This window comes from Phascolarctos cinereus, unplaced genomic scaffold (genome assembly GCF_003287225.1).
Source record: "Phascolarctos cinereus isolate Bilbo 61053 unplaced genomic scaffold, phaCin_HiC Scaffold_2;HRSCAF=192, whole genome shotgun sequence".
Lineage (NCBI taxonomy): Eukaryota > Metazoa > Chordata > Mammalia > Diprotodontia > Phascolarctidae > Phascolarctos > Phascolarctos cinereus.
Genome location: NW_027555625.1, coordinates 192,932,417 through 192,959,679, shown reverse-complemented (window position 1 = coordinate 192,959,679; position 27,263 = coordinate 192,932,417). Strand labels below are relative to the sequence as shown.

Genomic DNA, 27,263 nt, shown 5'->3' with positions numbered 1-27,263 from the left:
ATATATACACATATGTGTGTACATACACATATAAAAAATGGGAGAGACAAACCTGTTCATACGATAATTTCCAATTTATGAGAGAGTGAGAACTGTTCAGTCCTTTCAGTTGTGTCCAACTCTTTGTGACCCCTTTTGGCATTTTCTTGGCAAAGATACTGGAATGGTTTGCCATTTTCTTCTTGAGCTCATTTTACATATGAGGAAACTGAGGCAAACAGTGACTTGCCCAGGGTCACACAGCAAGTATGTATCTGAATTTAGGTCTTCCTGAATTCAGGCCCAGCACTCTATCCACTGTGCCATCCATATGAAAAGACGAACTTGTTTGTATATTGCTGTTTGCATGTTATCTCCCATTAGATCATGAGCTCCATGTGAACAGGGACTGATTTTTTTTGGGGGGGGGTGGTTTGTTTGTTTTTAGGGGGGTTGTTTTTCTTTGTTTTTCCTGTACTTAGCAAAGTACCTGGCACATAGAAGGTGCTTAATACATTCTTACTGACTATTGACTAAACCTAGTTCTCCTCACCCCACACATACTGATATAGGAAACCTCTTTCAAAATTCAGATGCCAGCCAATTATATACAACATATGTCTAGAAAGAGACATGAAATATATGTGTCCCGATAACAAAAATCCTAAGAATTTTTACCACATATTCAAGATATGACAGGAAATAATGGAAGTTCCTTTGTGAGAACGTCAAAAGTCCAAAGTGACATAAAGCAAAACCTCACCTATAACATACCTCTCCTGGAAGAAAAATTAGGTGTGGAGTTCAGTAAAGTTCAATACACATTGGTAGTTTTCTGGAAGAGTTTTCTGCAGTTTAATTATAATGACCAACATTTCATTCTTTTAAATGTTTGGTAAAAAGAAATATTACCAAGGAAGAGAATTAGAATGATTTGGGACATGAAAAATCTGAAATCCTCCTTCTAAACTGAAACTACTGCTTTGGGGCTCAGGTTTCCACCTCCACCCCCACCCCAAGGCATGATTTCCTTGCTGTTAAGATGTCTGAATGTGAGATGGAAGCAACTACGATAGGAGAAAAATTGGCTTCAAGTAGATTTAAAGGTGATTTTTGTTGTTGTTGTTGTTGTTGAAAAGCACTGGTTTCTCACTCCCAAGGCCACCTGAAAGACACAAATAGAAGCAGATGCCAACAATTTCTTGAAGGGTCTTATGAGGCAATCCACCCCCTTCCCTTCTGCTATTCCTTTGAAGAACACTTGGCTGTAATGACATGCCAGCATTAAATGTTGACCATAGCAAAGACTATTAGACCTGGAAGGGGATTCAGAAGTTATGTGGTCCAACTGCCTCATTTTAGAGATGACTAAACTGAGACCCAGAAAGGCTCATAACAATAATAACAGTAATAAACAGCTACCACTTACATAGCATTTACTGTGTGCCAAGTACCACGCCACTTTACAATTATTATCTCATTTGATCATTACAACAGCCCTGGAAGGTAGGTACTATTATTACCCCCATTTTACAGATGAGGAAACTGAGGCAAACAGAGGTTATGTGACTTGCCCAGGGTCACACAGCTAGTAAGCGTGTGGGGCCAAATTTGAACTCAAGTCATCCCAACTTTATGCCCAGCACTCTATCCATCTTGCCACAAGTCACACAGGTCATAAGTGTGAGTAAGCAAGCATTTGAACCCAGGACTATTTGATTTTGTCTCTCTAAATCATCTAACCCCTAACTAAACAGGCATCCCCTTTACAACACTGCTAAAAAAAAATGTATGATATACCTATAATGATGGGAAGTCCACTACCTCCCAAAAGCAAACTATTCTACTTCTGACTTCAATACATCTTATATTCTCCATTCTCCAACCTAGTGTTGTATTGTGGGTGTGGGGCACAGTCCTGAAGTTCTGCTTTGGTCCAAGGCATGGTTAAGTCTTCTATACCCATATGATTATAGAATCAAAGCCAGACGAGACCTCCAAACATCTAGTCTAGAAATGGTAACCAAAGTTCAGAGATATGAAGTGATTTCCTTGCCTAACATCACATGAGCAGAAAACATCAGAGGTAAGATTTGAATCCAGGCCCTTTGACTGCAAATATAGAACACTTTCCAGTACACCATACACTTCTCTCTTTTAATTAAGGTATTTGGGTACTTAATTAAGTTTGATTAAGGTGTATTCAAGGAGAGACAGTATGGCATAGTGGATAAGGAGATGACCTCAGAGTTCTAGAGACCTGTACTGAAATTTCACCTCTGATGATTTCTATGTATGTGAGTCTGAGCCAGTGATGTAATCTCACAGGGCCCCCTGGGTCACTTTCTGAGACTCTAAATTGTAGACCAGGGACTGACCTGAATCGATGAGCAAATTTCCTCATTGAGGGTTCCCAAAATCAATGAAATCACATGTCTAGTTGGAGAAGAAAAAATGCATCTCTACAACTGAAGCATGCAATAAGTCCAACAATGTCAGATGTATGAAAAACTTTGTGTAGGGGGTGAGGAAAGGTGTTTCCAAATCAGAAATAGAGATTTGCTATTTACAGCAAATTGAATTATAATATCTAATGGTCCATCATAACATACCATCTTTTGTTATTATTATAATTATTTAAATCTGACTTTATTTGTATAAAGTTTTTTGTAATTATGTTTGTGTAGTTCCCGTGTTTGACAAATCATCTCAAGAGATAGCATGTTATAGTGGAAGGAACAATAGAGTTGTATTCTGAAGGTGTAGATCTGCCAATTACTAGCTGTATGACTTTGGGTAAATCATTCACCTTGATAGTACAGTGGGAAAGTACTGAATTTGGAATCAGAGGACCTGGATTTTTTCTTCTCCGCTCCTTGGCGGTCTTTAAGCAGAGGCTGAATGATTTGTTGTTGTTATGTTCAATTGTTTCAGTCATGTCCGACTCTTTGTGACCACATTTGAGGTTTCCTTAGCAAAGATATTAGAGTGGTTTGCCATTTTCTTCTCCAGTTCATTTTACAGATGAGGAAACTGAGGCAAACAGGGTTAAGTGACTTGCGCCAGGGTCACAAGCTAGTAAGTGTGTGAGGCCACTTTTGAACTCACCAAGGTGAGTCTTCCTGATTCCAAACCCAGTGCTCTATCCACGGTACCACCTAGACACCCTAGAATATTTATCTGGTATGTTATATCATGGATTCCTTTTAAGTATAGATTAGACTGGATGCCAGCTGTGGTACCTTCCAAATGGCAAATTCTGTGGTTCTGAAGTTCCAAATTCTGACTCTGTCACTGTACAACCATGGGCAAGACACTTAATCTGGGCCCCAGTTTCTTCATCTGTAAAATAAAGCACTAGACTAAATGACTTTTGAGGACGCTTTTAGCTCTAAATCTATGATCACTCCTTGAGCCTCAGCTTCCTTACGATAAAATGGCAATATTAATGCCGCCACCAACTAGCACATAATAAAGCCATACAGATGCTAGTTTTGATGGAGAAGAACTCTGCTTACTGATGGAGAGGCAGCATGGCATGATAAAAAGAATATTATGCTTGCAATCAAGACCTCCAAATCATATTTATTAATAAAGACATAATTTGTAACTCCCAACAGACATAAAACTAAATAAGGGGTCTTGAAATCTGTTTACTAACTGAACTTTCAAGATATAATAAAAACTAAGAATTTTTTGTGAAAGTTGACTCTTTAAGAGGTATCTATCCTGAAAAAAAAAAGGCATTTCATTTGTACCATATGTTGACAGTGTGGTATATTAGAAAGAGAACCAGAGAAAGTCAAGAGAGAATTTGTCAAAATCCTGTCTCTGATATAATCTTTGTGTGCCTAGGCAAGTCACTTAATTAGCCTAACCCCCAGTTTCTGAGTCTATAAAATGGAAATAATCAGACTTGCCTTACCCTAATCACAGGGTTGCCATGAGGAAAAGCAAGGGCTTTATGTAAGCTATAAAATGGTAGAAAAGTGTGAGTTATTATTACTTGACCATTATGAACAGGATCCAAATCGAAGACATTGGTGGTAACCTGAACAGACAGAAAAGTGAAAGAGAAATCTCATTCATAGGATGTTTTTCCAAGCATACACACAAAAAAAAGTTAAGCATCAGACAGAACACTTTGTTCCAAGCTAGAGCTTCGTGAATTGGCCAAACAAAACCAGGTTTGGGATGTAAACTGAAAGTGAAGAGAGTAAATTTCAAATTTTGTTCTCCATTAGGAAGCTCTTTAAAGAATGACAGAAGTTGTAGCACAAAACCAGGAGAAGCCTGGATATTTTTCCTTTCTTTCACCATATACAAACCTCAGGCAATATGTGTATATACGTATGAGTCATTTTTCCCTGAAGCACTTTCTCTGATAGCTCTAAGAACTATAATTGAGGTCTGAAACAAATATAGAGAAAGTCCCAGTAATCATTTCCCAGTATTATAGGATCAGAGGAAGCTAGGTGGCCCAATAGATAGAGTACTGGGCCCAGAGTCAGGAAGATCTAAATTCAAATCTGACCTCAGACACTCACTAGCTGTATGACCCTGGGGCAAGTCACATTTTCCTTGGAGGCAGAGAGGTGGCTCATTGGATTGACCTGAGTTCAAATCCAGCCTCAGACACTCACTAGCTGTATGATTCTACACAAGTCATTTAACCTCTATGCTTGCCTTAATCTACTGGAGAAGGAAATGGCAAACCATTCCAGTATCTTTACCACGGAAAATCCCCTACGGGGCCACAAAGAGTCAGACAAAAGTGAATGACTAAACAACAAAATCATAGCTTCATTGTTTATTGATCCTTTCATTTTACAGATTAGGAAACTGATGTCTAGAGATGTTAAGTGCCTAGTCATATAGCTAGTCAGTATGTTAGAGCCCAGATTCGACCCCAGGTCCTCTAACTCCAAATCCAATGTCCTTTTGCCTAAGGTAAACCAACTCTTCTCTCAAGAGAAAGATGGGGAACTTCCTCAAGTACTTCCAGAAACATTCTAATATAGTGCAGTTCATATTCATGAATAATAGGCATTTGTTTGGCCTATGCCCAGGTCACCTAAGATGGAGAGACGGAGACACTGATGAGGGAGAGCCCTGTCCTAGAACACAGGAAAATAAGTACAGGTCTGGTTTACTGCATGGTAAGGAGCAGCCTGTTTCCACTGGCTGCATATCTAGAACTGTCTGCATCTTTAAAATCACCTGGTGGGCAGCTAGGTGGCACAGTGGATAGAGCACCAGCCCTGAATTCAGGAGGACCTGAGTTCAAATCCGACCTCAGACACATAACACTTACTTAGCTGTGTGACCCTGGGCAAGTCACTTAGCCCTATTGCCTAACCAAAAAAAAAAAGTTTTAAAAATAAAATAAATAAAATACCATAAAAACCATCTGACTAGGACATTCTCTCTCTCTCTTTTTCTGGTAAGATCCAGGAGTGAAGGATTCATGCACTTACAGAGGAGACATATTGAAGTAAGCCAGGAAAGTTATGACAGCCAACTTCTCCTCCCCTTAGACCATGTGCCAGAGAAACAGCTGTGGGGTTTGTGTCTATTTTGTTTGTCATTTTCAGTTATAGGTGAAGGAAGGGGAATTCAAGCCATGGGGATCTGGGTTATAGGCCAGTTGCCATAAGCCCAGCAGTGAAGCCCTGAGAAGCTAGGGCTCCAGGGCCAATCCCAGACAAGGCTTTGGACTTGAATTTGGTGATGCTAACTCTGTGTGGGAATTGAATTAATCTGTAAACCTAATTCTCCTCCAGTCCTCAGAGACTAAAATAGTACAAGGGGGATGATCACGGCCCTGAGGCATTTGGGGGAAATATTTGTATGCTACCTTCAGGGTATATCTGTAAAGTAAATAATCTTATCGTTAAATGAAACTGGGATGCTCAGACTCCAAAAATTGGGGGACCACAATCAGTGGGAGCTTAAGCTCATAGCAGAGATAAGAGAGCTCCCCCTTACCAGACAACTTTGGAAGAAGGGTAAAATGTAACACACCTGGCCTTTGGGCAATGGGGAGGGGGGAAAGACCAGAGAATCACTGTCACATATGTATCACACTTTAAGGGTTATAAAGCTTTTTCCTCAAAACAACCCTGGAGAATAAACAGAACTATTTTTTATTTCCATTTTGCTGATGAGAAAACTGAGGCTCAGAGAGACTTGCTTAGAGTCAAAGAAATCTCAGAATTCTAGCAGTGGAAAGGATCTCAGCATTTATCTAGTCTAACCCATTCCTGGAAAAGAGTCCCCTCTCCAGCACCCCAACAAGTGGTCATCCTTTGCTTCAAGACTTCCAGTGACGGGGACTCCACCCCCTCCCAGGGCATTCCATTCCACTACTTGGACAGCTGTGTTTTGTTAACAATGAAGTGTCAAGCCAGGCTTTAAACCAAGTCAATTTCCACTTTCATAAAAACCACAATAAGCTACAATTATAAACTACAATTCCAGGAGAAAAAATTCTGATGTCATACCTCTTTAGCTGGCGCAGTGTGAGGTCAAAAGTCAAGTTTTCTCATCAGTTATTTTATGATCGTTTTTGGTCCCATGGCCAGCGTGCCTGGTAAAGCAGCCCTTCTTTGCCACAGTATGGTTTTCCTTGGTACTTTGTTGTTCTGGGTGTCTTGGTCCCTTTGTTAGTGGTGATTCTTGGTATCAAATTTGGTCATGTGGTTGCTTCAATAGTCTTTGTTTTGCCTTGACGGAGGTGTCAGACTTGGTTCCTAATGTGGAGTAGAGAAAATAAAACAAAGCCCACATTAGCAATGTTTTTAAAAGAGTACTCATACATCCGACCAAAACACATAGTGCTTTGTAAGAACGGCCTAGAGCTTGACTGTGCAGTAAGAAATAATAAATATTGGCATTCAGAAAAACATGAAAAGGTTTGCATGAATTGATGTCATGCAAACTAAGTGGAACCTAAAGAACTCTATAGACAATGACTATACCAAGGTAATGAAAAGGTAACCAAAAAGAACTGGAATCGGAGTAACGGAAAGAAACCAGTGAAGGTACTAGAGAACAGATTTTTAAAAAGATAGCTCGTCCCTGGTGGCATCACAGTGGGGGAGCTAATAGGAAAGATTTTGTTACAGATAAGCTTTTGTTTCATCTTTCTGATGGTTCCTCCTATTGGTTTTAATTTTTACTTACAACTTTACTAATGTGAAAATATGTTTAATGGGTATGTAAATGTAAAGCCTATGTCAGATTGTGCGCCGTCTTGGTGAGGGGGAGAAAAAGGGAGAAAAAATTTTCAACTCAAAAGCATGTGGAAAAAAAATTGTTTTAAATAAAAATTAAAGAGATTTGGGAAAAAAAAGCTTTTGTTTAACTATTTTTCCTTGTCAGAGGGAGAGTTCGATTTGGAAGTGATGGGAAATGGGATGTAAGACAAAACGGTTCAAATTAAGTCTTCTTTTAAAGAATATAATACATAACACCTCAGGTGGAATTACATTAGCAATTAGCCGATCAACAAGCAGGTGCCGGGAATTATGCTAAGTGATGAAGACACAAACTGCTCAGGCATAGTATATAATCTCCAGTGGAAGAGGCTGAGGAGTCACTTTCAGTAAGGGAGAATGACATGTAACAGCTACCCTATTTGGAGCAGGTGTAGACATTTCAGCAGCTGGTTTCAGTCTGCAAACTCTCGATCAGCTTGTAGGTTCAAAAGACCCTAATGAGTCAGGGCCTTGCTGGTGGTCTGGCTCTTTCCTGCCCAGCTGTTAATTCTGTGAGAGATTGCTAGAAGAGGAATAACCTCAAAAGTTACTTTAGTGGTGTAAATACTAGGTAGAAACTAACTTAAAGTTTGAGCGCACTGTCCCTAGGGACCAAAGTGGCATAGAAGGGAATGTACTCCCAGGGGCTAAAGTGAAAATGTATATACTTGCTCTATTTTTGTGGTAAATATTCCTTTGTAAAATCTAATTGATATTAATTGGTTGAATGAAAGTGAGGCAACACTCACTTTTTTTAGAACCTCATATTTTTTAAACTCTAACTCTTAGGGCAGAAGGATAAAATGATCTGTTTCTCTCCTTTTCCTTCTCTCAAAAAAATTTTTTAATTAAAGCACTATCTGATAGTGGGGAGAAATGAACTGGAACTGGGGGGGGGGAGGAGAGGAGGATGTCAAGCTGATAGTATTAGAGAAAAGACATCATTTAAGGGTACCTGGGACCCTCAGGGCCTTATGTTAACTATAGCCTTGCTCTGGGAGAGTGAGTCCAGAGCCTTGCTGTCATACTCCATGTCCCACCTCTGTCCGTTGTGCACACTGCCTGCCCCACCATTCATAGAATGCACTTCTTCCTCACCTCTGCCTCTTGCTATTTTCCTTCAAGTCAGTTCATACACTACTCTTTTATGTGAATCCTTTTGTGATTCCCTCTAGATGATAATGCCTCATCTTAAAAATTTACCCAGTATTTATTTTGTATAATATATAGGACCATGTAAATTATAAGATAAAATATTATATGTTATGTATATCATACATGTGAAATTATATTGTATATCTATGTATATATTCATATATGTGTATATAGATTTATCTATTATAGAATCAAAACTTCTTGAGGGAAAAGACTTTCACTTTTGTCTTTGTAAACCCAATATAGCTCTACAGTATTCAAGAATAAGATTAATAAGCATGCAGTACTTAATGCTTATTGATTGACTCAATGATGCATATTCCATAGTGACTAAAGAGCCAACTTTGAAGTCAAGAAGATCTGGGTTCAAGTCCTGCCTCAGATATACTGGCTCTGTGACCCTGAGTAAATCATTTAATCTCTCAGTTCTTTAATATAACTTTCTAAAGCCAAAAGTCGCTAAACAGTTGCCAACATATATTGGTAGAGGGACCCTCCCCCCAAACATTCCCTGAAATGATGAAATCACAAGCTGGAGAAAATAGACATATATAATATGGACATATAGATAAAGAAGTTCTGGAAATTTGAGGATACACATGCAACATGGAAATTACTGTGATTTCTGTTAGTAGTCATTCAACTAATATTGTAATCACAAAATTCGCATAATGCCAGATCCGGAAGAGGTCTTAGAGAACATTTGTGTCCCCTTATGTTACAGAAGAGAAACTAATGCCCAGAAAGATCACATGACTAAGAATCACATAAGACATTGAGAACAGAATAGAGACTCAGTGGGATCTTCTGATCCCAGACTCATGTTCTTTCTGCTATACCACAGTGAGCCCTCTCCTCCCAAAAAAAGGTCACATGGCAGGCTTCCTGAAAGTAATAGATAATTCCTATCCCCAAGTACTTTTCCTGAGGAAAAGGAAAAGTCAACACACGGTTGAGAGGGCAAACGTTTGAAGTCCAGCATCCCTGGACCCAAAGGTAGGCCTTCATGAATATGCATAAACACATACATGCATAGATACTTACACACACATTTTCATTCCTATTTCTAGAACAGGTCAGGATAATGTTTTGCTGCAGGAAGCTATTCATCAAGCACTGAAGAGCAGAGCTCTGAGTGATAACTGCACAATTCCTTGATAAGAGCCCACAGACACTAAAGAATCTTAGAGGGCTCAATTATTCAATAAACATGTAGTGGAGATAATTCACCATAGGACAACCTATGATAGAACCATAGACATTATGAGGTGGAAAGCACTTTAATAATTATCTAGTCAAAATATACAAGAAAGGATATTGATATAGCTCAAAATATGCAAGAAAGGATATTGATATAGCCCAGGAAAACTAAGCAACTTGCCTTAGTTCACACAGCTCTTCAAATGCTGAACTGATGGAATGAGTGATGAAGGAAATAAGAATTTGTATTGTTGTTCAGTCATGTCTGACTATTTACGAATGCATTTGGGGTTTTCTTGGCAAAAATGCTGTAGTAATTTGCCATTTCTTTCTCCAGTTCATTTTACAGAAGAGGAAACTGAGGCAAATAGGATTAAGTGACTTGCCCAGCTTCACACAGCTACTAAGTGTTTAAGGCCAGATTTGAACTCAAGAAGATGAGTCTTCCTGACTCCAGGTATTGTGCTCTATCTACTGCACCAACCTAGCTCTCTCAGGAACGAGAATAACTTATGTAGTCTATAGTAGTATAGTTTATGTAGGTATTTTGGTTTACCAAATGTTCTACATAATTAGTCAATCAATAAATAGATAAACATTTATTAAGTGTCTGCTATGTGCCAGGCACTCTTATTTGCTCTTCAAAACAACCCCTTAAGGAAAGTACTACGGATATTATCATCCCCATTTTAAAGAGGAGGAGACTGAGTTTCAGAGACATTAAGTGGCCCGCCTCTTGTCAAGCAGCTAGTATTGTAGATTTAGAGTTGGAAGGGACCTGAGAGGCCATCTAATCCAACTACCACACCTTACAAATGAGGAAAGAGAAGCCAAAAGAGGTTAAGTAACAAAGACAGGATTCAAACCCACACACCTCAACCCCCAGCCAAACATTCCTTCTACCACCTCCATCTGCCCTTTGAATTACTACCAGAGCAAGAGGCAATAGAATGGAGAGCTATCAGGGACACATACACAGACTTACAGAAGTGTGGTGGAGAGTATGAAGAAGAGGTTGGCTTTTAATATGCATCTCCCTCCCTCTCTCTCTCTCTCTCTCTCTCTCTCTCTCTCTCTCTCTCTCTCTCTCTCTCTCTCTCTCTCTCCCTCTGTCTCACACACACACACACACACACACACACACACACACACACAAAATCTGTTAGAATCTCTTAATGAGAAAGGTGCCAATAGGAAAGCAGCTCTCTCTCTTTTCCCATGAGTCATGATGTGGTTAGAATGTTTTCCGTAAAGTGAAGAAAACAGATGCCAGAGTGGAGGAGATCCAGGAGTAGAAATAGGAGCCTAGTTGTATAAAATCAGAGCTACAGATCAGTTCCAGAGAACCCGACAGATCCAATAAAACTTCCACGTACCTAGCACAGAAACCCGATTTGCAAAAATCACCACCTAGCCCAACAGCCATCTATATTCCCTCAGGCTAGAAATTCAAGACCGATTGCACTGATGAGGTTTTCTTAGGCTGACTGTCCAGTTTCTTTGAGGACAAGAACATCTGGGGAAAAGCTGCTTTTCAAGGTTGGTGGCAAATGTAGGACATAGAAAGAGGCCTGGACTTGGTATCCATTGTATCCAAAGACTTGGGTTCAGGTCTCAGCTCTTATTGATTACTAGCTCTTTGATCTTGAATATGTGACTTTCTTCTCTAGGATTTGGTTTCTTTCTCTGTAAAGGAATACCTGTACTATGCTCATCTTGCAAATTTATTGTGATAATTAAATGAGATAATGTATATAAAGTACTGATAGTCTAGTGCAGTGTAGGGCAAGCCAGTCTTAGATGTAAGAAGGCCTGGATTCAAGTCCTGTTTGTGACCCTGTTACTGTGTAAGTCTCACCTTCTAAGCATCCCAGAAATCTGCTAACATTTTATGCTACAGAGCAGTTGTCAATCTGCAGTTGTAGAAGAAGTCTCCTCATTCAGAATTCTTTTTATCAATGAAAAACAGTACCTGATACACAGTTGTTGCTATTTTAGTTGTGTCCAACTCTTCGTGACTCCATTTTGGATTTTCTTGGTCAAAGATATTGGAGTGTTTGTCATTTTCTTTTCCAGTTCATTTTACAGATGAAGAAACCAAGGGTTAAAAAAACTTGTCCAGGGTCACCCAGCTAGTAAATGTCTGAGGCCAGATTTGAACTCAGGAAGATGAGTCTTTCTGACTCTAGGCCTGGCATTCAAGCTGCTGTGCCACTTAGCTACCCTGCCACATAGCAGGCTATTAATAAATGTTGACTGATTGATTAATTGATTAAAATCTCAGCTCCAGCCCAAAATAAATATATAGACAAGTCCAGAGTCCACATATAATAGCTATGTAACTGAGATTGAGGACCTGAACAAGGGATGGGGAAAATATGTAAAATTTCCAGGGTACAGAGAGCCTGGGGAACTAACTCACGGTACAGTCTACTACCAGGAGAAGAAAATTAAAATGTTAGCTAAACTTTATGGAAAGTGATGTATAAGATAATGTTATATGAAGCCTGTGAGCCTGGAGTCACTCAGAAGCAAAGTAAACACCATTTCAAAAAAGAAAGCTTCTGCTTTGTCTAAGACCTTATCTAAGGCTCCAGTGGACATTCAGAGATGAGAAACATATTCCCTGACTGGAAGGAGCTTACACTATAACCAAGGAACAAAACATGTACACAGATAAATTTAATACAGAGTCTGATGGGGCAAAGAAGAGATTCCATGGAAAAAAATTAAAAAGCACTAACAACTGGAGGGGTCATCAGGGAAATCTTCATGGAAAAGGCAGCAGTTCAGCTGTTCAGGCCCAAAAGATAAGAAAGATTCTGAAAAGCTAATATGGAAGGAATTCCATTCTAGGTATTGCGTATAGCTTGTGGAAGTGCAGAGGGCAAGAGCTGAATAAGAAGTTCAGAGTATAGCTAATAATCCCAATTAGATGGAATGTAGAATTCAAGGAAATAAGACCAGAAGAGTAGATTAGAACCTTACTATTCAGAGTATATCAAGCTAAGGAGTTTATATTTTTATAGGATCTTAGATTTGGAACTGGAAGAGACTTTAGAGATAAACCTTCTAGTCTAACCCCACTTTCTTCATAAAACGGAATTCACAAAACTTGGAACTGATGGGAAATAAGAAATGAAGAGTCAAAGATGTGTGTGTGTGTGTGTGTGTGTGTGTGTGTGTGTGTGTGTGTGTGTGTGTGTACTGGAGATAACAGAGATAATATTTGAACTCACTGTAGTAGATGAGATTATCAAAGTAATGTGTGGGTAATGAATAGGTCCCAGGGAACCAGCTTGGCAGAGCACATTTATGAGGAAAGGAAAGAGAATAATGAACCAGTTAAGGAAACTGAAAATGCTAAGTTCAACATGTAGGAAAACCAGGAGAGAGCAGGGCCATGGAAGCCAAAGGTGAAAAGAATATCCAAGAAGAGGAAATAGTCGACAAGTGTTCTAAATGCTACAGAAATGTTAAGAATAAAAACTGAGAAAAAGGTGGGTTTTTTTAAATTTATAGAATAAAGTTTAAACATATTCTAGGAACAGACATGGGGATTTCTGTTTCTCTGCACAATATGTTCTCATATCTATTCCTTGGGTATTTGTTATCACCAACATTAACCATCAACCAATTGTTATTGATATGTTATCAATATTAAGTCCAAGAGCCCTGAGACTACCAGTGCCCCTCCCATAGACCACTGTTCCTGCTTCCAGATTGACCCTTAGAGCCATCATCCAGGGAAGCTTCCCTAAGGAGATGGGGCTCACCATCCCCAGCAATTGCTACTCATAAGATGGGAAAACTAGCCTAAGTGAAGCAGTAAAGCACTCTGTGGGAGAGAAAGAAAGTGGCATGGGGCAGGCAAGTTCAATAACCATGACCATTTTCCATAGACTTGGATGTTGAAAGCCTGAGACCAAGAGCTAGTGGAAAAAAAAAAATACCAACTCTACTTCCTGCCCAGCCCCCAAAGCCATCAGCCAGAGAATCAACCCTTGTGAATATGTGATCTAACAACTACTTCTGCAGATGCTCTAACCCTGCCTTCTCAGCAGCCAAAAAGCTAGTGAAGACCTGAAAAATAAAGTCCCCCACCACCAAAATCCTTGGCATTGTTAAATTGTCCAGCTTCAGAAATGGAAATAGTCTCATCAGTTGTTCAATTATAAGAAAGATGATGTATTATAGAATTTCTGTATCACGTAATGAACAAGATGAAAGACCAGTAACTTTCTTTCCTCCTTATGATCTCTCAAACCTCTCCAAAACAGGAATTATGTGTCAGACATAAACAATTTCAGCTCTCTCTATTCTCTAAGACACCAAGAACCTAACAAGGTAAAAACCCAATGAACTAATACTGGAGAAGACTAATCCCTAACCCTTCCTTGGCTCTTTCAGTGTTTCCTTGTCTACCACCAGTTACCACTTACCAGTAGATTTAGTATCCAAGATAAACAGTTTACAGATAAATATGACCAAAAGTCATTTCACAACAGATAAGTAGTCAAAGGACATGAAAAAAAGTCTTCAGAATAATTGCAAACTATTAACAACTATATGAATGTTCCAAATCGCTAATAATAAGAGAAATGCAAATCAAAACAAGGTTGCACCTGAAGTTGCACCTAACTCGTTGCTAATCAGCAAACAAGACTAAAGGTAGGAATAGTCAATGTCGAAAAGATTAGGAGAAGACAGGCACATTGGTACAATATTGTGGAGCTGTGAATCATTTTGAAAAATAATTTGGAATTATGTAAATAAAGTGACTATAATGTTCATATCTTTTGACCCAGAGATTCCACTACTAAGCTTATACACCAAGGAGGCCACTGAAAAGTTCCCATATACCCCCCAAAAAAAAATAACTTTTTGTGAAAGCAAAAAAATGAAAACAAAGTAAATGCCTATCAATTGGGAAATGACTAAACAAATTTTGATACATGATGTAATGAAATATATACTATAAGAAATGAGGAATGTGATGAATACAGAGAAGCATAGAAAGATCTGCATGTACTGATACAAAATGAAGTAAACAAAAACCAAGAAAAACAATATATGTAATGACTGTAACAATGAAAATGGAAAGAACCACGCAAAAAAAAGCAAAAGCAAATGTTGCAAAATTGCAAAGGACAAGCATAGTTTGAAAGAAGAGATAGAAGAAGACATATTCACTCTATCCCAATGCAGAGGTGAGAAGTTCATGACTGGAATACATTGCATGTATTTCAGACTTTTTTGATGTAGTGATCCATTATAGGCAGTTATATTTACATATAGACTATATGTATATATGTGTGTCTACATAGATGGATGGATGTGTGTATATAAAAAGACTGTGTGTGTGTGTGTGTGTGTCCAAGGGAAGGGAAGCGAAGGGAAGACATCACTAAAAACCTTCTACACTATCTACATTGCTCCTAAACTTTAACAATGATGCCTTTCCATCTAAAGGGCAGCTGAAACCCCTTGAGATTAGAATTAGTTTTGTCATTTGTACACCCATTGCTGAGATTAGTGTTTTGCACTTAATAATTATTTAATCTATTTACATTCATCTGTTACATTCATCTGTTCATTGGATGAAATTATCCTTGGGGAAGGATCCAGTACATTCATTCATTTAAAATTTTACTAAGCACCTACTGTGTGAAAACCACTATGCTAGTCCAGTTAGATAACATCTAGTCCCAAAAGTCAATAGGGCTTACACACCAAATAGACTCTATGTAATTAGTAATGAGCAAAGTCTTTGAAGATTCCACATTACTTTCTCCTTTTTTAATGGGGAAAACATTTTAACATTTAAACTTTTAACAACTTCCATATAACAGTGACATGAGCTAACCAAAGAATGAGTCTAATTTCAAGGTGAAATTAGTAATTCCAAAATCTTCAGCTTTTTTCTTTTTCTTTTCTATAGAATGTTGGACATCTGATCCTTATGATTTAAGCAGGGATATGTTGATATGTCAGCAGTATTATCCCAGTACTATCATTGACTTGGCATCACGGACAATAGAATGCAAATATCTCTGAAAGGGTAAAATTCAATGTAGGCATAAGAGATCTCACAGGACAGTGACCAGAACAAAACTACACAAAGAATTTAATGCAACAGTAGCAGTTTGTAGTCTTCTAGAGACTGTGCCCCTCTAGGTCATCAAGTTCGACCCTTTGACTGAAACCAAACTTCACAGAACAAAGGATTTCTTCTGTAAAATTTGGGCTCAGTCAAAAGGCCTCACTTGAAGATGGAAAAGGCCGCATGTGGCCTCAAAGCCACAGGTTACCCATCCCTGCCTCAGAACAATTAGTAGCTGCTGCCCAGTGAAAGAGAAAGTTAATATGGGGCCGTTATCATATCAATTCTACTTAGCAAAAATTTGGTTATATTCTCCAGCATTAATTTATAATTCTTTATTAAAGTCTCACAAAAAAGACAATTTATTTTTGCCAAGAGGAATTTGTGGGAAATTTGTATATCTTCCTACTTGTACGTGCATACACACTTTACACATATGCATGTATGCATTAATTATGATAATAGTAATAATAATAATAGCTAACATTTTTATAGTGCTTACTATGTATTAGACACTATGTTAAGTGCTTTACAATTATTATCTCTTCTGATCCTCACAACAACCAGAGGAGATAGGTGCTATTATTTTCCTCATTTTACAGATAAGCAAATTGAGGCAAACAGAAGTTAAGCAACTTGTCCAGGGTCACAATCTAGTAAGTGTCTGAGGCTAGATTTGAACTCAGATGTTCCTTCCTACTCCAGGCCTGGCATTCTATCCACTGCTACACATAGCTACCTAGTACATATGTGCATATATATACAAACAAACAACATAGGATTCAGAGTCCTAAAAATTAGCTTGTTTTAGAAAGACATGATTTGGATAATTTTTTTAAGTTCTTCCGAGGTAATGAACTAAATATACAGACTAAGACACACATTTTTTGATGTGGCTAATGTGGGAATTTGTTTTGCTTGACTATGCTTATTTTTACAAGGGTTGGTTTTCTTTTTGTTTTGTTTTCCATTGGGAAGAAGAGGGAAGTAGGTATGAGAGAAAATAAATGCTTGTAGATTTTAAAAATAATAATTTCTTAAAAGTTTTTCAAGGAATTATTTTAGTTGGAAAAAATGAGGTGGCAAAGCACAAAACCCATGACATGTTAAAAGATGTAAACAAATTATTTTGGGTAAATTATGCCCTGACTTCAGGCCAGAAGTTTTGTTTTTGTTTTGCGTAGGGTTGATTCCTACATTCAAGTGCTCTAATAATCCAAATTGAGTGAAAAATTAAGGCATTTCTTTTTTCTTCTTTTCTGGTGTTTGATCTTGAACATATTCTACTACCATTTGCTTCTGTTTTTCTCTCCTCCCCTCCCTTTTTGTGTGTACCAGAGTCCCCTGTACCAGGATTCTGCTCACCTGATACCCAAACAAAACCTTTTCTGGCACCAATATAACCAGGGTCTCTAACCTGGTTCTCCAGCAGGCTGACCATTTTTGACAAGTGCTCAGCACTCCATTCTTCCCCTACCAGCCTGTGTTGGGAGCCAGGTGGAGGGGTTGAAGAGTGGGAGGATATTTTGCCCTTGATTCGTTCTAGGCTCCCAAATGGATAGCTACTTTCTATTTTTCCTTCTCCTATTTAGTCTTTTTCTCTTAAAGAGGCCCAGTCTGATCAGAACTTGTGTGTGACTGCTGACTTGTTCTTCTGGCCTGACACTGGTTTGGCAAAATACTCCCACACAGCTAGGATACAGATCACTATGGTAGCACTTTCTCTTCATTTGCAGTGATGCAGCTTGGATCTTTCTTAGGAATCTTCTTACCCTATTATTTTTCCAAAAATGCAATCCAAATCTGTTTTACTCAAAAAAGAAAAATCCTTCCCTTTTGTAAATTTCATATAGCTAATATTTTTGAGGGCTTGGTTTTCTCTTGCAAGCTAAACTGTCTTTTCTCCTTGTGATCTGAGAAATCCTTTGCTTCTTGTCCATGGTAATTGTTCATTTCAACAAATGGATTAAATTCATCTTGGGTGAGCAAGCCAGTTGTTTCATAGTTAGCTGATGCTCCAAACCCAGTTGATTGTTTTTAACTTAAATTTTAATATATTCCATGGCCCTTTTGAGTCCCAGCCTATATCCATTCTCTTGGACCATCCCATCTTCTCCAGTAGTTTTTGACCCAACTTGGAATTATTACTCCACATCATGTTCCTTGGGCCACAGACCACTTCTGCTTTTTTGGTGAAGTTCAGTATTTTCAGTATATTTTATTCATCAGTATATTTTCAGTATCATTTCATATAAATTTCCAAAATTCTTCAGTATTTTTGCTGAGGTTCACAGAACATTTTGGAGGATTCAAAATAGTATAGGCACTGGCATCAGACTACCATACCTAATGGGAGACCAGCTGAATCCTTCCCATCCCTAGGAGTATGGTATGATCACCCAACACTATACAAGGGTTTTTAAGATAACTCCACTTCCTATAAAGCCTTCCTCTAAATGCTTCACTGTGGCATCAAGATGACTCCGAGCTCTAGAATGAATTACTAAATGAATGAAAAAACATTTATTAAGTCTTTACAATGTGCCAGACCCTATTCTAATTTGATTGTGATACAAATATGAAAAAGCAAGACAATCTTGGCCTCATGGACCTTACCTTCTAACAGAGGAAAGACTACACAAAAGAGTAAGTAAGTAGAAAGCCAGGGTTGGGAGGTATGTGCATAGTCTGGGAATGTCAAGGAAGTGGCCTGGTGGTGTGTTTTCTAGCAAGACAAGGCAAAAGTTAGCCTATCAGAGCTTAGGATTCTGGTGGCAAAGTCTCAATTCTGATGCGAGGGGGATGAGGAGAAATGCCAGAGTACAAGAGGCATAGCATGCAAATGGCCAGAAAGAGAACAACAGAGCATAGATGTTGGCAAGGTCTTGGAAAATCTAGGAAGGTTCTTAGTCTGTGTCTACAGTCTGAGGATCAGTATGTATAAAATCTGAAGAGGCTCATTAACCAGCACTGTAGCCACTAGGTGATGATTTTTTTTTCGGCTACAATGATCCATTGATAATAAAAAATAAATTAAAAAAATAGCTAGATTAAATAAATAAAAACGTCCACTGTTCTGTACCTTCTCATTGTACTCCTTCTTTGAGTTATCAGGGGGAAAGAAAAGGAGGCTAAATATTCTGGGAATCTCAGAAGATAGCATCTAATGGGTTGAGTGGATCTCCTGTGAAAGACTGTCAGAAAATAAACAAGAATCACGCAAGATGAGAGAGTGGGGGTTGGGAGTAGAACAAGAATAGTGAAAGGAGGCCCCACACATGATGAGATCAAGAAGTTACTGAAGTACAAGCAAGGGCATTCCCAGGCAGATTAGCAGAAGGAGAAGGGGATAAGCACTTATAGAGCACTTCATTTGTGCCAGGCACCGTGCTTAGCAAAAGCCACTGTTGCTTCTGTTGGAGGACTTACAGACTCAAAAGTGAGACAAGAGTTTGGACTGATGGTCCACATGTTGTGGGGTGAAATGAAACAAAACTGAGATAGGGCTAGTCCCTATGGGAAGGAAAGGTCATATCTATATGTATGTACATGTAGGTCATCCATCCAGGAAAGTTTATATCTATATGTATGCACACATAGGCCATCCATGATGTATAACTATAAGCATTATGATATTTGAAAAATATAAATGCATTTATATGGCTGGAATTATAAATAAAACAAGGGAAAATCAAAGGAACCAAGCAAAGAGAAATAAAATTTCACCTTGCCAACTTTTCTACTCAAACGAGCACCTAACAACTGGTGATGAAAAAAGTTGGTGCCAGACACGTCATCTAAAACTTTCACTGATCTTAGAATCATAGGATCATAGCATGAATGAGGTGGAAGAGATCTCACTTGGCATCCTCAAAAAGATAGTCACTTAATATCACCAAGAGCAGAAGACTAGCTTATAAAAGTAGAGAGTGAAAGTATTAGTATGATTCTTTCTGATTCCCACATTGGCAAAAATTGAGCCTTGAGGTTTAAAATGATAATGGAAAAGACATGAGATCATTCTTCAAGTAACTGAAAAGGTAAGATTGGACTTATTCTGATTGGCCTCAAAAGCATACATAGGAACAATGGAAAGATGTTATAGAGGAAATTTAGGCTCACTATCATGAAAAGCTTCCTAACAATTAAAGGCATGAGCTGCTTCAGAAAGCAATGGGTTCGGGCTTACTTAAAGGCTTCAAGCAACTTGACAGGCGTGTTCTAGAGGGCATTCATTTGTAGATATGGATTGGATTTTCAGTTCTGGAGGTCCTTCTAATTCTGAAATTCTAAGATTCTACCCGTCCAACAATTTTACTATTTAATGTCCTATCTTTTAAATCTCCTCCCCCTGAAAACCATCCTATTCAACAGGACTCAGCTCAATGGTCACAACTTCAATTAAGACCTCCTTTGATCTGCTCCTCCAGTGAAAATTTATCTTTTTTCCTTAAACCTCTCATAGTGTCTTGCTTATAAGAGTAACTACTCAGATTTATATAGTACTTTAAAGTTTACAAAATGGTTTCCTCATGACAGCCCTGGGAGATTGGTAGTCACACTTTCATGCACTCTTGTATTGTATAATATAGTTATATGTATACATTCATCTCCTTACTACACTCAAGCTCTTTGAAGATATAGTATGGAAAGAGTGCTGGATTTGTAACATCACTATCTATGTGATCATGGCAGATCATTTACCCTCTTTGGGCCTAAGTTTCCTCATCTATAAAATTAGGGTGGAGGTGAAACTAGATAACCTCTAATTTGCCTTCCAGCACTAAATATATGTTCCCACTTTATACACCTAAAGGCCAACTGAAGGCTTATTAACGGCTTATTAAATGTTTGTAGAATTAAATAAATGTGGAATCTCTCAAAGTGAATGCATCTATAAAGTGCATGTGGACATGTTGGTCCATTAAAAAAAATCAAAGCATCAGCAGGAGAAGAAGAAGCAAGATCAATAACTTTAAAGTCATCTAAAATACAGAAAAATAAATAAAAATAGAAAGCTTTCATGATTTGTGATCTCTTGTGTGTGGAATGGAATTTTGGAGAGGTTGCACATTACTTACAAATTGTGGCTTTGGATTAGGAAGGGTGGGAAGAGGAAAAGCCCAAAGAAATGACATTTGGTTCAAATATATAGTAATTGATATTAGATCTGGAGATATGATAAAAAATAAAATAAAAATAAATGTAATATATGAATATAAGTAATGAACAAAACAGTTCATATTAAATCCAGAAAATGGCATTTTGGCACTGGGAGCAGGGAGCCTGCTAAAGGAGGCATATTCATTTTTTCATGTGAATTGAGAAACATCTACATACGTAATAATGGGCTCTGGGCTGTAGTTAGAATAGAAACATTTCTGTCAGAGCTCTTCTGTAGCTCCCACAACTAAACCCTGAAAAAGTTTCTCTACATGGAACTGAGAAAGAAACAAGAACAATTTACATCTTCTCCAGTTTCTTTCTCCCCTCCTTTGGTCCTGTGATTATGATTTTATATTGAGTTAGTAAAAAAAAAAAAAGTGCTAGCTTTTGAATTAGAAGGAACGTAAGTTCAAATCCTGCCTCAGATACTTACAATATATGTCAGGCAAATCGCTTATTCTCTCTGTGCTGCAGAATTTTCTTATCTGTAAACCAAGGATAATAATGCCAAAAGGCCTTATCTTATAAGGTTATCAATGAGATCATGTACATAAAACATTTTACAAACCCTAAAGTGCCAGATTAATGTTAACTATTATTATCCCCTAATACCCTTATATGTCAGTTATGTGCACGTGTATCTTTCTTTCTTATTAGTCTGTAAACTCCTTGAAAGCTCAGTTTGTGTTGTACATATTTTTATATCCTCAGTACCCTGGATACTCAAAAATTCTTGAACAAATGCATATTATTAGAGAAATATGATACGTGCATCTACGGGGTTAACTCAGTCCAACAAACAGTACTGTATGTTACAGGGTATTACGCTAAGAATACAAAATGGAAAGATGAGTGAGACAAGATCCCTATCCTCAAAGACTTTATAATCTATCAGAGAGAGAGATAAAAATGGGTCCACAAATGACTATAATCCAATAGGTAGCCCTAAAAAGTATGGCAGGAACAAAATACTAGGATAATTCACAGAAGGGAAGAATTATTTCTGTATAAGGAGGAATTGGAAATGTTTTCCTTCTCCAAACTCTCAAGAGTCTCTTGGGTAACTCTCACATTCATTGATTATAGACAAATAGTTATCTGTGCGGTCATCTCTCTCACCAGACTCAAGATCTTTGAGGGCAGTTACTTGGTCCAGTTTCATCAGAATCAAGAATTCTCCCCTCAGGGTTAGAAGGAATCTGTAGCCATTTTAGTCCAACCCATTATCAGATCATGTCTCAGAACATGTTGTCGCTGTTGACACATATTGAGCTTGTAGTCCAATAAACCTCCCAAATCTTTTTTTCTCTTTCTAGCCATACTTCCCCCATTTTGTTTTTGTGAGGTTGATTTTTGAATTCCAATGCTGGACTTTACATTTATTTCTATTAGATTTGATCCAGTACTCTCTCCACCTTTTGAAATCTATCTCAATTTCAACTATCCTCAGTCCTCTGGGCCAGGGTGTTTCCTGTAGGCCGGGTATTATTGTCATATACAAGTCAGCAAAGTATTTTTATTTTTGCTTGTATCTCCTACCGCCACGATACGCAATAGCTGCTAGTTAGGAATTAAGATGTCATGCACACACTTGAGGAAACAAATAACTGGTAACTGACTTGTCAAAGTTGGTAATGCAAATATTTTTTGTAATACATTTATAATACTGTATTACATATTATAATAATATATTATATAATAACGCATAATAATGTAAATGTAATAAAACCTATGCAAATGTAGGCCACCCTAAGTCAACATATTAACTAAATAGTTAGAAATTAATTGGGAATTCATTATAAATTAACGATTTTTATAAAGCCTTAAAGCTATACCACACTATAAATCCACGCCCTTTCCACCGCATTAATAAAACTGCTCATCCTTGAAGAACTGAAGCATAGAGATGCTTGTATCTCCACATATCCATGCACGTTAAAACAGGAAAACAGTTGTTCTCTTGGAGCTGCATATCCCCAAGTTGTATGCCTGACAAAATTCTCCTTGACACAGTCTGCACACTTAGAAATATTTTAGCTAATAAGTATTTGCGTTTAAACTACACTGGAAAGCAAAATAAAGAGACTCAAACTCTTTTGAAGGCTAGACTTTCTGGCATGCAAAAAGAACAAGACGGGCAAGAGCAGCTGGGGGAGCTCACAGTCACTGAAGGAAGAAATTCAAGAAATGGTTAGGAGAGTTGATTGGAAAGATTAAACCACTAACAGGAGCAGCTGGGGAATTGTAAAATTGGAGCAAAGAGAAGGGAATGGAAACCAAGAGCTTCAAGACGAGGCAGATTCTGATTAGAAGATTTTGTCAGGGGGCCTCCAAGAACCTGCCTGAAAAGCAACAGCTGAACGAGGTCAGGAAAGCTGCTACTTTGTGCCTGCCATGGATTACACCAATTGGACATTTTGAAATGCACCATAATGTGCACATGCTGGAAGGACAGTGTTCAACACCAGGCTTAAGGCAGGGATTTTTATTTTTGCTTATGTCTCTGACTGCCACGATATACACAACAGCTGCTAGTGATGAATTAAGACATCATGGAGAAACTTGAGGCAACAAATTCTATATTTTGGCTTAAGGTATAATTAGTTTGGAAATTTTAGAAGCACAGCATGGGGCAGCATTTTTCTTTTGTATTTAGTGATAATTACCTAGCAATGATTTGTCAGTGGGCTACAAATATGAAAAGTTGTTTTATAAAATTACAAAATTCAATAAGAAACGGATTGGATCAATATTAAAAGATTAGCCGTAGGATCATAAGAGCTAGAACTGGAAGGGAGTTTAGAAATTATCTGTTCTACCATTATTTTACAGATGAGGAAGACTACAGATATTAGATGACTTGCCCAAAGGGAAGGGAATAAGCATTTATATAATACCATTCATGTGCCAGGCACCATTCAAAATACTTTACAAATATTATGACATTTGATCCTGACAACAACAACTCTGGGAGGTAGGTGCTATTATGATCCCCATTTGACAGTTGAGGAAACTGAGGCAGACTTGCTAAGGGTAATACAGCTAGCAAGTGTCTGAGGCTGCATTTGAATTCAGGTCTTCCTGACTACAGGTCCAGCTCTCTATCCACTGAGCCACCAGCTGCCTGCCACGTGCAAAGTCTTATAGGTCATAAGTGAAGAGTGGCAATTTAAATCTAGGTATGTGAAGGCTAAATCTACACAGATTAGAGATAACACTGCCTCTCCAATCAAAAGGATCCCTCACCTTCAGTAAGAGAACGTACAGATAGGTTCAGGGGATCATAGACCTTGGAGCTGAAAGGGAACTTGGGGGCCATCAAGGCCAACTCCTTCCTTTTATAGGTAAGGAAATTAAAACAAATGGAGTAAAATGACTTGCCCAGGGTAACACAGGCAGTATGTAGAGGTGGGATTTGAACCCAGATCTTCTGATTCCAGAGCCAGTGTTCTTTCCCCTATAACATGCTGTCTCAAAAAAAAAAAGCTTTTTAAAATGATAATAGAACTTATCAAGGCAATTAGGTGGTGCAGTGGATAGAGTGCCAGGTCCATAGTCAGGAAGACCTGAGTTCGAATATGACTTCAGACACTTCCTAGCTGTGTGACCCTGGGCAAGTCACTTCATTCTGTTTGTTTTGGTTTCCTCGTCTATAAAATGAGCTGGAGAAGGAAATGGTAAACCATTCCGTATCTTTGCCAAGAAAACCCCAAATGGAGTCATGGAAAGTCTGAAATGACCAAACAACAACAAATACAACTTATCAAACCTTTCATTCTATTTTTCTTCTTATATCATAGGTCATAGGATCATAGTTTTAGAGGTAGAAAAGACCTTAGAGGCCATTGAGTCCAACCCCTTCATTTGACAGATGAGGAAACTGAGGCTGAGGATGATTGAGTGACTTTGCCCAGGGTCACACAGCTAACAAGTGTCTGAAGAAGAATTGAAAGCCCATACTTCTGGGTCTGAGTCTAGCATCTTCTCCAATGTTCTATCTAGCTGTTTCTTGGGATACAAAGTTACCTAAGCCTGTTGCTCACTATATGGAGCAATTATTACACTTATCCTAAACCATCCTCTCTCCACAGCCACCCTACTTTGATGCCTCACTGTGTCACATAGGAAACACTCGGTTTTCAAAGGCAATGACAGCAGAGGACAAGCCCTGGAAGGTTCTGTCCCTCTGGAAAGGCTTTAAGAACAATCTCAGTGACAGAATGTGTCTGCTTTCCAAGGCCCAGTTTAGCTAAGAATAGAAGGGCTCAATTCCAGTTGGACACAAGATGATGAATTATTTGGTCATGGCAACTCACAAAACAAAGAAAAATTTAAAATGACCCTCTGCCCTCTGCAGTCCACTTCCACTTTTCTTCAGTGATAGTGACATAGTGGTGGAAAAGAAGGCAGAAGATTCTAAAATCAATAGCCAACCGTCTATAAGCATTAATTTAACTTTCAGTACACTGAATGTGAGATCCTTGTCCAATTACCAAGTAGTTGATCTATTACTGAAGGAAGTAAACTGCTTTGATATTGATATTCTCACTATGAATGAAATCAGAAGATATAAGGAAGACGCAACTAAATAGAAGAATATTTTAAAGGTTATCATTGCAAAGGCAAAAAAAAATTAGTTGGGAAAGTCAGTTTCATTGGGCATCCAAAGGCAACAGGAAACACCATTTCATGAGACGTTTGATTGTTTTTCAATACAGTGCATTCTAGGGTCCACTACACTATGACTGCCATAATTTGTTTCATGGCATCTGGCTTATGTATCAGGATATATTTGTTTCTTAGAATTTTTCAACTGCCGATGCTATCAATCCTCTAAAAGATATGTGTCCTATGGAACTTCCACATGCATGTTTACATTTAGAAACAGCTCTAATAGTAATTAAGATCTTTCTCCTTTGTTGGTATCTTGTGTAATAGAAGTTCATTCCCACTCCTCAATAGAGCCTGAATCAATATGTAGAAGAATCTGAGGGGAAAGGAATGAAAACAAGCACCTCCATGAGGCTTTTGATCCTCGTGCTGAGAGACCAACTTAAGACTATCCTCCTGGCATTGAACGAGCAATTTAGAATTGGTTAATATCCTGTAGATCCATGTAGTTGTGAAAGCTTATTTCTCTCCTTTGTTTTCACCCCTAAGATCAACCAACAAAGTCTTGTCACTTCCCCGATACTAATTTCATAAATAGCTATCTATATGGGCCAAAATGGCCCTTGTACAATTTGGAATTATAGATAAGATCTTCCTTATTCCCCTTTTTAACCAACTGTGAGTAAATGAGGAAATATCCAATCCCATCTTCTTATATCCTTCAACCAATTACTGTATTCAAAAAAGCCCCAAAATAGATCTAGAAGTGAAAGTAATAGATGGCACCTTGTTCCACACCAGTCACATCCTGGAACCACAAAAAAAGGGGGAGCATGTCTTTATACTTGCCAGAGATGGGATTTTTTCCTATACAAAAGGGAAAATTGGGAAACCATTGAGAGGAAGCTGCCACAACATTATCCTTCTTTGAATCTGATGGTCCACAACACCTACTTCTCATCTCCAGCCAGTTGGAATATCCTCGAATAAATCTCTTTTGGACAGCTAAGTTGTATGGGAGTTTCCTCTTTTGTCTTTCACAGGTATACGCTGTGGACAACCACAAAAATGCTCACTTGGAGAAGCATTTGCCTCCAGAGGAACTGAAAAGGAAAGAAGTTGATAAAGTCTTCTCATCTTTAATATTCCTCAAACTCTCACAGAGAGGCCTCATCCTAATTACTGCAATGAGTGGTCCTAATTTAAAATGCTCATGATAAGCATGAGCCACAAAAAAAAAAAAGACATGTGGAATGTGACAAGAGCCTGTGTAGTCTGCATATATGGTTTATACTTGATGACATCAATGTGAAGATGGGAACAGGTGAAAACCAAATATCTATTAGAAAATATGGTTCAGGACTAATAATGAAAGAAAGCAAAGGTTACTCAGAAGGCTCATTACTATATATTATGAATAACCTCTTTAAAAAGAAAGCTCATAGAATAATCAATTATTTTAGATCTGAAAGAGACCTTATAGTATATCTTGTCCAACCTCCTCATTTGCCAGTGAGGAAATTGAGGCCCAGAGAGATTAAATTAAAATCAGCATCAAATTAGGAAAATGAGAAAGATCAGAAGACACTTCTTGTGACGATAACATCTCCAAACTGACCTACTGAAAAAAACATTAATACTTAAAAATGCTACCTGGATAAGAGAAGTCTCCTGCAGGAGCTTTCTGCAGCAGACCAAAGCTTCCAAGTTGAGTTGAACTATCTAGAGCAATGTGTGTTGTTGTTGATCAATCATTTCAGTCATGTCCTACTCTTCGTGACCCCATTTGG

At 38.2% G+C, this 27,263-nt stretch overlaps 1 protein-coding gene across 3 annotated transcripts in view; it reads right to left on the bottom strand.

Moving 5' to 3' along the window:
* Positions 1-825: 825 nt before the first annotated feature.
* DCDC2C (doublecortin domain containing 2C) overlaps positions 826-27,263 on the bottom strand; it is a 184,875-nt gene continuing 158,437 nt past the window's right edge. For 2 of the 3 annotated variants that reach the window (XM_078149064.1, XM_078149065.1), the window contains 2 exons: positions 6,483-6,731; positions 826-1,144 (listed from right to left, as the gene is read on the bottom strand). In XM_078149064.1, coding sequence (XP_078005190.1) covers positions 6,664-6,731 — 68 coding nt within the window. In that variant the 3' untranslated portion in view covers positions 826-1,144; positions 6,483-6,663. Of the gene's footprint in view, positions 1,145-6,482; positions 6,732-27,263 lie in introns of those variants that run through there. The other variant, XM_078149066.1, reaches the window with a different exon arrangement.